Source organism: Lissotriton helveticus, chromosome 6 (genome assembly GCF_964261635.1).
Source record: "Lissotriton helveticus chromosome 6, aLisHel1.1, whole genome shotgun sequence".
Taxonomy (NCBI): Eukaryota; Metazoa; Chordata; class Amphibia; order Caudata; family Salamandridae; genus Lissotriton; species Lissotriton helveticus.
This window is the reverse complement of record NC_136067.1, coordinates 219,493,070-219,505,616: the sequence shown is the minus strand read 5'-3', so window position 1 is coordinate 219,505,616 and position 12,547 is coordinate 219,493,070. Positions and strand designations below refer to the sequence as shown.

Below are 12,547 nucleotides of genomic sequence, written 5' to 3'. Positions count from 1 at the left end.
GTACACCTTTCACTCTGGGGCCCATGGGAGTCTGTCTCGGCTGGATTATTTCCTGATGCCTGCGGCTCAGTCCCCAGCGGTGCGTGAGATAGTGCACCTGCCCAGGGGTATCTCTGACCACTCTCCGCTCTGGCTTCGTTTTGAGGTTGGAGTGGAGGCAGTGGGCCGGGTGGCCCCCATTAATCCGTGGTACCTCACCTCCCCCGAGACCCGCACCCTTCTGCTTAAGTCCTTTGACTCGTATTTTCTGGATAACGAGGGGTCGGTTTCCTCTGCTGTGTCCCTATGGGAGGCCTTTAAGACCGTGCTTCGTGGGCAGGCCCTCTCCCTTATTGTTGAGGCCAAGAGAGCGAGAAATAGAGAGGTGGTTGATCTTGAGGGGGAGATTTCTGCATTGGAGGAGGGTTTGGAATCTGGTGTCACGCCTGAGAAGCTCCATGCCCTGGGTCTGAAACAATTTGCTTATAAGTCCATGGTCACAGATGCCGCCAAAGTGATGTTTCGGGAGCAACAGGGTCGCTTGTATGATGTGGGTGACAAAGCGGGTAAATTGCTGGCATGGCTGGATAAGAAGGAGAGAGCTAATCGTGTGGTACCCGTGATTCAGTCTGCGAGTGGTGTGAGTGTAACGGACCCGATTGGAATAGTTGACCGGTTTGCCGATTACTTCCGTGTGGTGTATACCCCTGTGTCTGAGAGGGATGTGGTTGACTCTCGCCTTTTGTTGCGTGATATAGCCCTGCCCATTGTTTCCGATTTAGACCGTGTGGCGTTGGACTCCCCCTTTACGGTTGATGAGATAGCTACTGCCATCCGTTCCCTCCGTTCGGGCAAAGCATTGGGCCCGAACGGGTTGCCGATCGAATTGTACAAGTTGCGTCCCGATAGGGTGGCTCCGTATCTTCGCGCCATGTTTCTGGAGTCCCGGGAACGGGGTATTCTCCCTTATGATCAGAGACTGGCCACAATAGTTGTCATCCCCAAGGAGGGTAAACCACGTGATCTTTGTTCCTCCTACAGGCCCATATCCCTGCTAAATGTTGAACCCAAGGTATTGGCGAAACTCCTGGCATCCCGTCTCTTGACGGTCATTAGTGACTTGGTCCATCCGGATCAATCTGGATTTATCCCGCATCGCAACACGGCTCTGAACCTGCGTCGTCTTCACGGTGCGATTGCGGGGCGGGGCTTCTGGCGGAGCCGGCCATTTTGGCATCATTGGATGCTTCCATGGCCTTCGACACGGTGGAGTGGCCTTATCTTTGGGCGGCTCTTGAGAAATTTGGTTTTGGGCCTGAGTTTATTGGTTGGGTCCAGTTATTGTACACGGAACCTCTGGCGCAAGTAGTGGTGAACGGTAGGGTCTCGGCTCCTTTCACCCTTGGTAGGGGTACCCGTCAGGGATGCCCCTTGTCTCCGTTACTGTTTGCGCTCGCCATGGAACCATTGGCTGCTTGGCTTCGGTGGGAACCTTCCCTGAAGGGGATCCGCTGGTCTCCGGACTTTGAGGACCGCGTGTCGCTTTACGCGGACGATATCCTTTTATACCTCACCTCCCCGCGTAAATCTCTGTCTGTTCTGTTCGACGTTCTTGCTTCCTTTTGGGCCAATTCGGGCCTTGTTATTAACTGGACCAAGTCCTGTGTATATGTTCTTTCGGGGGTTTTGCCCCCCTTGCCGAGCAGACTTCCGATTCAGGTGGTCCACTCGGGTTTCAAGTATTTAGGGATTTTTATCACGTTGGACCCGACGCTCCGCTTTGAGCGTAATCTCCTCCCACCATTGCTTAGATTGCGCCTGGATGTGGCCCGTTGGCGTAAGCTTCCTTTGTCTCCTCTGGGCAGGGCGGCTCTGTTTAAAATGATGTCCTTGCCGCGATTTCTTTACGCGCTCCAAAACTCCTATGACGCTATTCCTAAGACCTATTTCCAAGAGATTGAGAGTCTTCAGCGGCAATTGATATGGGATGGGCGTCCGCGTATCGCACTCGCAAAGCTCACCATCCCTTGGTATGACGGTGGCATGGCGCTCCCCGATATCAAGCGATATTACTGGGCTTCCCAGTTGTCTGCCATTAATCACGTGATGTTTTCCTCGGGTCGTAATCCTGCGTTCGAGATGGACAGATTCCAGCTCCCGGGTGGGGACTTTACTAGAGCACTTTATTCTCGATCGGCCGGGCGCCATCTTGTGGGCCCATCCAAGATCGCAGTAACTGTATGGCGAGCTGCGAATGTGAGTTTGGGATGGGAGGATCGCTTGACGTTGGCGACGCCGCTTTACGCCTCGGAACGTTTGGGCGGACTTTGGTCTACCAAGGGTTTCGACCGCTGGGATATGATAGGGATTTGTAAGGTGGGTGATGTGTGCTCGAACGGTAGTGTGAAGTCGTTCCAGGCCCTCCAGGCGGAATATGGTTTGAGTGGTAGGGAATTTTTTCGTTACCTGCAGGTCCGGCATGCCCTCGCCTCAGTTTTGGTTCCTAATGAGGCCCTGCCTGAATCTTCCCCCCTCGAAGACCGTGTCCTTGATGGGCATCTTCCCGATAGTACTATTTCTCTGATTTACAAGAAATTGATCAATAATCGGGCGGACTTATTGGTCCGACTTCGGGAGGCCTGGGTTGGCGATGGGTTGGAGCTGGACGACGAGGATTGGCAGTCGGCACTCTCTTCTCCCAAGGAGGTGGCCATTCCTGCCCGTCTCCGTTTGGTTCAACTTAAGATTCTTCATCGAGTTTATGTCACGGGTCCGCGTCTGGTGGCGATGGGCTTTTCTTCGGATGGGCTATGCAAGCGTGGTTGTGGTTTGAATGCGACCTTTTTACATATCCTTTGGGAATGCCCGGCTGTAGCGGCTTACTGGACTGCTGTGCTTGAGGTGATGACTGCTGTGACTGGTGTTGCCCTGCGGCCGGAGCCGCGGCGGTGTCTGTTGAATGTGTGGGAGCCCACTGACTACTCTGTGGCCCAGACCAGATGGGCTACCCTGGGATACATGATTGCGAAGCGGGATGTTGCGCAGCTCTGGGGCGCTTCCAGGCCCCCTGAGGTCTCGAAGTGGGAAGACAACATGGACTGGTCCATGTTTCGAGAGAAGACGGTTTATGTGGCCAGGGGCAGACCCAAGGCGTGGACGAAGGTTTGGGGCCAGTGGAATGAATATCGTGGGGATATTTGCACCCCTCCCCTTGTAGGCACTGCTGAGATTGTCCTATCTCCCTAGACGTGCGTTCCCGGAACCCCCCCATACGGGTTTTTTCTATATTTCCGGTTCTCCCCGCTGCTCCCCTCCCCCCCCTCCCGACTCGATTGGAGCCTCCGGGCTCTGGGTGTGTTCTCCTGATCGTGGACCGTCCCCTCCTTTCTTTGGGCTGACCTTAATTATCGTACATTCGCCTTTTAGTGTTTGTTTTTCTTTTGTAAAATAAAAATTCGAGTTGCTCTGTGATATATGTAGAGTGATGCTTTGTGCTCGAGCTGTACCCGACCACGGGTGTACACTTCTGTTTCATGCATTGTGCCTTGTTGTTAGCGGCCAGCCCGTGCGGTTGTAGGCCCATCCTTGTACTTTTCTATGCTTGCTCCAATAAAGGTTTTTTAAAAAAAAAAAAAAAAAAAAGCCTGATTACAGTCTCCAGCTAGGATCACATTTTTATCGAAGTGGTGAGATATCAAATTATTCATATGTGACCAGAAAGGGGTATCACCAGATGTAGGGGCATACACATTAAAAAGAGATAGAGGGGTGCCATCAATCTCTAACTTAGTATAGAGCCATCTACCTTCTCCCTCCCTCAGCTGTGACACAAGGGAGGTCTTCAGGGATTTATGTAATAAAGTGACAACACCATTTCGCTTACCATCACCAGGTGAGTACAAAAGTTCACCAACCCAATTTCTCTTGAACTTTAACAATTCAGATTCAGTAAGATGGGTTTCTTGCAGCAAAGCAATTTTGACATCTAGTTTAGATAAATAAGATAACACTCTTTGTCTCTTAATTGGGGAATTTAAACCTTTAACATTCCATGAGCATATCTTTAAAACCATATCTTAGAAACTATGAATGTAAGATACAATGAACCAACCTTAATAGAACTGCCAATATAAGATAAGTCATAAAGATGAGAATACGCGTAATACTCAAAACTTGAAACATTGTAGGAGAATAAGAAAGAAAAGAGATGAGGGAGAAAAAGAAGAAGAAAGAAATAGAGAAACAAGCTATGTAAAAACATCCAGCAAGTGAAACATGAGAAGAATAGCAAAGAAGTAGCAAGTCAAAGCAGTAAATCTGATAGAGGAAAAAATGTGAAAGGAGAGAAAAGATACAAAATACAATAAAAATGACATGATGAACATACTTACATAAAATCTAAAACACATGTAAGGTGGGGGGAGATGGGGCCACATAGAAGAGTGATGACCCCATAACACGAACAAGGGCGCGAAGGGGTGGGAAATGGCAAGCGGTACAACATATGGGATAATACATCATAAGAGCGGAACTTACAAATAAAAGAAAAATAACGAAAGATGGTAAACAGGTCAATATCAATCAAAGGGAAGGAACAGTAATCACCATCAAACAAGAACAATTAGGAAGAAATAAGTACATTACAATGGCAATGCATAAACATATCAGCAAGAACTCTTTGTTGAGCGATGAAGACAATGTAGAAGTGTCCATGGAATCCATATGGCAAGAATAAAGAAAACTCTTCAATTTTAAAGGATCCTCCCTCGTATGTGGTGGTTTTGTTCTTAAAAGTAACTTTAAAGAGGCATGGATGAAAGAGGCCATAGCGTGCACCCAAAGCTCTGAGTTGCGGTCTCTTTGCTAAAAAGTTATTTTGTCTGTCCGCAGTGGATTTTGAGTAATCTTGAGAGAAAAATAAAGTACTGCCAGCCCAGATGATACGATTTGCAGATCTAGCTGCTGATAAAATCTTAAGTAAGTCAGTATACTCTTCGAAATATAGGATGACTCCTCTCGGTTTCCTTATATTGGAAGAGGACGATGACAAAGCAGGACCCAAACGGTGAGCTCGTTGAATATTTAGCTGAGTATCTTGAGGCAAGTTGAGTACTTTGGGTAGGAATGACTTGAAGAAAGTATTAGGATCAGAACCTTCTGATCCTTCTGACAATCCATAAATATGGAGGTTGTTCCGCCTATTCCTGTTTTCCAAATTTTCAACTTGTTTTTGGAGAAACAGCACTTGAGAATGAAGAATATCAGTCTTGCTACTAACAGAAGTCAGGGATTCAAGATTCTGCTACACTGTAGTAACTCTGTCTTCTAAGCTTGACCATCTTTCAGTTAGTGTCTGAATTTGGGAGTTTGTTTCCTCAACAAATGGGCGAAGGGCTCTAATTTCTTCAAGTAATAAGTCAAAAGAAACTTAAGAAGGTTGTTTGGGAGGGGAGGGAGGATCCTTCTTTAGACGTTTACTTGGCGCTTTATTCGAGCCAGATGACGCAGCAATGCTGGAAACTGTGGTGGTCTTAGGTGAAGTATTCGATGGGTTATCCATGGCAACGTAATATAAACGAGACTCAGAGCAGGTTGAGTAATTCCGTAGGTGAAGGGTGTAAATAACTTGGGTTGTTAACCAAAACAGCTGTGGCCAGGGACAAAAAGTAGCACCAACAATTCCACAAATTTATGAATAATGTAAAAATTATAGATGTCTTTGTTGGGGAGATAATTTTAATGAGGTAAAAACCAAACAAGTGTTCTGTATATGGTTTATCCCATGCGCCTCAGCAACAAACGAATGAAAGTGGCCTAGAGAGCTTCATAGTAATATGGACCAACTATCTGTAACCTTCATGAGAAAAGAAAGAAATATCCCAAAGTTCCATCAATATTTTACTACCTGAAGGAGCCTAAGAAAAATGCCAAAGGAGGAGTTGATGGAAAGAAGAGGAACAACCATTGCAGAGTGTTCTTTCAAGAAAAGAAAGGTTTCCAAACAGCCAGGATGACAAGATTGTTTGGCATGGGCATTGCATAGAAGCTTTGCGCAGTTCGAAATAGAAAATGGCGGCCAGTATTATGAAGAGGAAGGCATCCCAGATCCAGAGCATATACAACAATGCAGGCGGAGAATAATAATGGCTTCACAACAGCTCTCCATTTCCTCTACATCATTTCAAATGCAGGGCAAGAATTGCAGCGTTATTTACAGTATCCGTGTCACAAGGATAATTAAGTACGTGTGGAAAACGTCTTACTGCCGGATCGACAAAATGGCGGCTGAAAACGCGGGGGAAGCGCTCCGCTGCAGTCAAAGTAAATGTTGCTGCTTACGTATAGTTTCAGGGATCCTTGAACATGTCAGCCGGTTCTGCCTCGATTCCGACTTCTCTGCAGAGGCTTTGAGGAACCGCGCTACACTTTAGTTGCTCGCCAGAGCCGCAAACCCCCTATCCGTCTCGGGAGCGATCCTCCTCGGGCGCTAGCCACGCCCCCGTCTTTCTGATTACTTAACCCTGCCATGTATACTGCTTTTTTAGGCCTCGCCTGAGCCAGCACTCATGCCTGCTCTGCGAGACATTTAGTAAGGGCTTTAAACTTTGGAACACACACTCGTGAGTGTGCTTTTGTTTTCTTCACCCGCTTTTGGCCTTTGCATGCATCTTTCTAAGAAAGACAGCATGCAATTGGCCAAAGGGTGCATGTCCCGCCTTCTCTCTGCCCTGGCCTAGGGTCCGAGGGAGAGAGTGCTTCTTTCCTCTCTCGTCATGGCTCATTAAGCACAGCGTGCACTTTCAGCTCCAAACGCGGTCGCTTTCATTTTTGCGTACCGCTCTTATTTTATTTATTTACCAGAGCACCGTAATGCCTTTCTGCACATAACACCCCTCCCACCTCCCAAACATCAACCAGAGCGATGCCGTGGCTTGTTTCTAATATTCAACCTCATTCTGCTCTCCCATGTGCCCCCTTCGAGATCTTCCTCTCCTTCCACATTCTGCCAGCACCCTCCTCCCCAATACTCCACCACCACCACGTCCACCACCACCACGTCCACCACCACCACCACCACGTCCACCACCACCACGACCACCACCACGTCCACCACCACGTCCACCACCACCATGTCCACCACCACGTCCACCACCATGTCCACCACCACGTCTATTACCACCTCCACCACCACGACCACGTCCACCACCATGTCCCCCACCATGTCCCCCACCATGTCCACCACCATGTCCACCTCCACCATGTGCACTACCACCTCCACCACCACCACGTCCACCACGTCCACCACCACCATGTCCACCGCCACCACATCCACGACCACCACGTCCACCACCACGTACACCACCACGTACACCACCACGTACACCACCACGTCCACCACCACGTCCACCACCACGTCCACCACGACCACGTCCACCACCACCATGTCATCCACCACCACATCCACCACCACCACGTCCACCACCACCACCATGTCCTCCACCACCACATCCCCAACCACCACGTTCACCACATTCACGACCATGTCCACCACCACCAAGTCCACCACGTCCACCACCACCACAACCACCACTACCACATCCACCAACCCCATGTCCACCACCACCCCATGTCCACCACCACCACGTCCTCCACCACGACCATGTCCTCCACCACCACCATGTCCTCCACCACCACCATGTCCTCCACCACCACCACCATGTCCTCCACCATCACCACGTCCACCACTACCACGTCCACCACTACCACATCGACCACCACCACATCGACCACCACCACATCCACCACCACATCCACCACCACATCCACCACTACATCCACCATTACATCCACCACCACCTCGTCTCCCACCACCAAGTCCACCACGTCCACCACCCAATGTCCACCACCAAATCCACCACCACCACCACCCTTGACAGGTAAAGTGTCACTGGAGGGCAGGGGTAATAGGAGTGTCAACCCTGGCTGTACATGGGACATTTAAGGGTGCATTGGGTGCGAGAAGACGGGAATAGGGACTAGAAGTATTACACCAGACCGAAGATACATTTTGAAGAGGTCCAATGTCACAGGGGCTCCTGTAAAAGCACTCGTAGCATCTCTACCTCACAGTGGCATACCTGTTTTGTTCTTAAACAATTAAGTACATCACATGATTTTTTTCTTTTGCCTAACTTGGTCAAGACAATAGTTTTCCTTTGCTAAAGCTGTTAATAATGGGTATTTTTTCCAAGAGAAGTTTCTTTCACACAATACCTTGTGTTTGTTTTTACTGACACCCTTTTTCATCAATAAAAGTAATTATACTTGGGTCTCCCAAACCTCGTAACTGGCAGGAAGAAACACTAACAATGCCAACATTCCTGCCTTTTATTAGTACACATTTCCTTCAACCCGCGTGGCGCTGGGGTCATGATTCACCCATAGCCACCTCAAAGCATTCCGTAGACTTCATTTCAGTCTAATTTCATGCTATGGTCTCACAAATGAGCCCGCTAAGGAATACACAAGGCTTCAGTTGAGTCTCATTCCATGCTATGGTCTCACCAATAAGCACGCTAAGGAATGCACAAGGCTTCAATCGAGTGACAGCGACCATAACCACCATGAAGCACACTTTTAAGGATTCTTCCTCTGTCTCAGGCTAGAGACTAAGGGCCTGATTGTGAGTCTGCGGACGGGTTTCTTGGTCACAGACTTGACAGATATCCCATCCACCGCATTGCAAGTGCCATTGGATATAATAGTCCGCCCTTAATTTGAGCCTTAGTCCTTATTGCAAAATTTACCATAATCACGAAAAGGATTCCATAAACTTAATTGAACTTTTCCTCCATGGTATGGTTTCATCCACACCCGCCCTGAAGGATACTATATACTTCAATGGAATCTTACTCCATAGTGGAATCAAGCTCTTCTCCAAAGTACAGTATCAACCATTCACATCCTAAACTATAACTGATTTTCATTGTAGTCCTACGCCTTTTTACTGTCCCGTTCATGATCGCCATCAAAGAGTCTCACTCCATGGTACAATCTCACCCATAAACACCCTATCTGAGACTCTATCCGATCCCTTGGGAATCCCCCTTTAGTGGTATATCTTAAGAGCCCATTTTGGATGGCACAGAGACTCTCGGCTGTGTCTCCGCTGGGACATTTAGACCTTAAAGCTCTATAGCTTATTTCAGAACATTTGTATTTTCTCTCTCCATCAGCCACTCAAGCCAGTATGGACAGTGAAGGTAGAACCAAACAAAAGGCACATGTTATGCCTCACAGACCAAATCCCCTCTATCACTTACATGCCACTTGCATATTCTAGGTAGTTGTCTTCAATGGAAAAAAGGTTGGAGGTTGGTTCTCATGATTGTGACTTAGCTAGAACCATCCCATGTTCATGATCATTTTCATCTGTGTCAACATTGTTGGCCTTTTTGTGACCTGGAGCCTGAAGACACTTGAAATAAAGATGGTCTATTTTAAGAAATCGCAGTCTTTCGGACAAGGAAGTCGCAGTTCTGTGCATTTGTGGATGGAGCTGGGCCTTGTTGTAGTCTTCCAGAGTGTTTTTGTTAAGAAGGTTGGTTCATGTGCCATTGTCATGAGGTGAAATTAAAGTTTTGTGTTGAAAGGTTTTCAAGAAATGTATTCTATATTTAATTGTATAAATGGCATGCCATTTACGTGGCAGGGGTATGGGCGGCACATCTGGTGAGGTTGAATGGTAGGGAATTAGGGACACTTTAGATTGATCTGGCATTCGTGTGGTCACCCTGTGATGAGATGACGCTGAAGACAGTGAAGACGGGATGTAGTGGAAAGCAAGTGAAAGGTATCATTTCTCAGGCACAAAATATAAATGTTTCCCGAATTTATTCCTGAAAGTAGGAGTAAGAGATCAAGGCTCAGAAAGCACTTAGTGGGAAAAAAGTTGTAGAGCAGGCCTGCATCATCCTGCCAGTCCTAAGGTGCTTGCAAGGATAGAGCATACTGCCTGAAAAGGCAGGGCATCTGTTCCAGAGAAGGCCGGAGGTGGCCAGGAAGAACCACTGAGATCATGACTGAAGTCTTAGGGGTGGATGTGTTGGTGTGCACAAGAGTCCAGTTCTAGCTAAGCCTCCTGCAGTGGCGTAACACAACTTGAGGAACCACCCTGCACGAAGGGGGGGGCCCCTCCCAGGCCCACCAGCTACCATTTTTGCTGAGGGGGCACCCTGGAGCTCAGCCCCCCCCCACCGTATGTATTTGCGTTTTTGTCTTTTGCCCTTAGCAAGCTGTGGAATAGTGTTTGATAGTTCTCATAACAGTGGTGATTGTCCTTAATGTGTGGTGAATTACAATGAAAAATAGAATAAAGTAAATACAAAAACAGGCAATAGTGACAGTACATTGGCTGTAGGTATGCTTTTAAACAAATATAGGGTAGAAATAGGTATGAAAGTAACCAACACGTGGGGCTCTGTGCCAGAAAGGGAACTCTACATTTGTTGCTATCAGATTTGGATTGGTCATTTAGGGAAAAAATGTTAATTTCGTGCTTAAGGATTGTGTTAGTAACCACAAAATAACCATTTTCGAATGCAAAGAAACCTTTATTTGCCTAAAAACTATCCTGTTAGAAATAAACATGACGTTTTTTTCCTCCAAAGAATCTTGGTACTTCACCTTCCAAATAGGTATTAGAGTATTCTTTAAAATCATAACAGCTTGGAAAGCTGAAAGTCCCACTTTGGTTGCCACGATTCAAACCCGTGGATGTCATACTACACACCGGGCTCTGCAGCAGTAACTCTACTCTTACTGACATACCTACAAGTTCATCTATTTACAGGTGTCATTCTCCCACATATAATGTATTCATGGCTGTATGTTTCTTGTCTTTGCATCCTTTAGAAAAAACTAAGAAGACTTCTAAAATATATGGTTTTTCGTGACTACAAATCAAAAGTTGTCAAAAGCATTGAGGAAGAGGATCTCCTGGACGGTAGGTCAATTTCGGTCTGAATGAGAGATGAATGATCAGGGAGACATTTTTCTCCTTAGTGTCTGAAAGCGCATCAATGCATTCTCAGTGGCTTGAGACTTAACTGAAGACAATGAGTGCAGTTCAGTGCTTTAGTTTAAAGCCACTTCTCAGTTGTATTTTATTCCACTGTATTCAAAATCCAGTCACTGAAGTATTATATTTCAGACTCGTGAAATTAAAAAAAAATCACCTGATTCCCTAATGTTGACTAATCAATTGATTTAAAACGTGGTATATGTCAATTTTATGAGTCCAAAAATGTATCCATTGAAGTAGGGATGTGAGAGCTCTTCGCCATCTATTGTTTGAGAGAACTCGTCATTCTTTTAACGTCAGCAAGTGCTGTGCTTATAAGGGATGACTTTTCAAGGTTGCTGATGCACATATGCAGACCTTTCATGCATCAGTATTCTGGTGCGTAGAAACATATTCACTGCCATTAGTTCAGCCCACCTATCATAATACAGTTGGAAACCATTTGGCCTTCCATGGGAGAGTAAAGTATTCTTGTCTATTATCAATTACAGTGTCCCCGAAATGAAGTGTCTTGCTTTTTCGTACTACCCCTGCCATGTTAGAAATATTCCAGTTATCATTTTTTATTTATTTATTTATGTAATGCGATTTTCTATAGCGTGAACATTACCCGAAGGTGTCGGAGCGCTTTACAAAAGAACCAGTTGCGATACATAAGGATTTAGGATTACATGGGTTACATGAAAGATACAAACAGGAAAAAAAATCGCAAATGTACAAGTTGTAAAGTCACACAGGGAAGAGATACAAGTAGATGACAGTATTCAATTGGCCACCATTTAGTACAACAATCTTCATACCACCGTTTGTTAAATCTTCAAAGCAAAGATGTTATATATGCCATCCTTGCCCTACTATGTTTAGATGAGTAATCAGGACCTGCGCCCCAATATTTTCACTACAAGCACCTCAAGCAGAACTTGCCTCTTGTCTCATGCAATCTGGAAGTGTAATTTTTGCACCCATTAAAAGTTATGTGGTATTGGAGTTGGTTCTGCTGCTGCATGCTGGTCTACGTACTATGCATGCAGCACATTTTCCTTCATTACGCTGGACGCACATTTTAAAAGGTACGCCCAGTGCAATGAAGGGAATTGCGCCGCATTGTGGTGAATGCTCTGCCCTCAGGGCAGCCACGAACTCGCGCTGCCCTGGGAGCAGTGCATTCGTGTGAAAAACGGAGCGGCTGCTTTGAAGCCGCGCTGTGTTTTCACAGTGCATGCGGCACCTGCCTACACTTTGAAAGGGGATTAGAGAGCCCCTTGCAGGAGGGTGCAGTCAGTGACTGCACCCACCTGCAAGGGAATGTTTGGGGGTCCATAGGAAACCCTTTCCCCCTTCTAGGGGGTGGCTCTCAGGAGGCGAACTGACAGTAAGTCACCTTATAGGTGGCACAGCCCCCTGAGAGCTTCTTTAGCGCTGCACCTGAGTCTGTAATATGGCAGAGGCGCAGAGGCAAGGGGATTTCCTTATTTGCATGGCACA

At 46.8% G+C, this 12,547-nt stretch overlaps 1 protein-coding gene across 8 annotated transcripts in view; it reads left to right on the top strand.

Annotated features, from left to right (window-relative positions):
• SUPT3H (SPT3 homolog, SAGA and STAGA complex component) overlaps positions 1–12,547 on the top strand; it is a 2,933,604-nt gene that overhangs the window by 1,926,679 nt on the left and 994,378 nt on the right. For all 8 annotated transcript variants that reach the window (XM_078647631.1, XM_078647630.1, XM_078647629.1 and 5 more), the window contains one exon: positions 10,894–10,984. In XM_078647631.1, the coding sequence (XP_078503757.1) occupies positions 10,894–10,984 (91 nt within the window). The remainder of the gene's footprint in view (positions 1–10,893; positions 10,985–12,547) is intronic.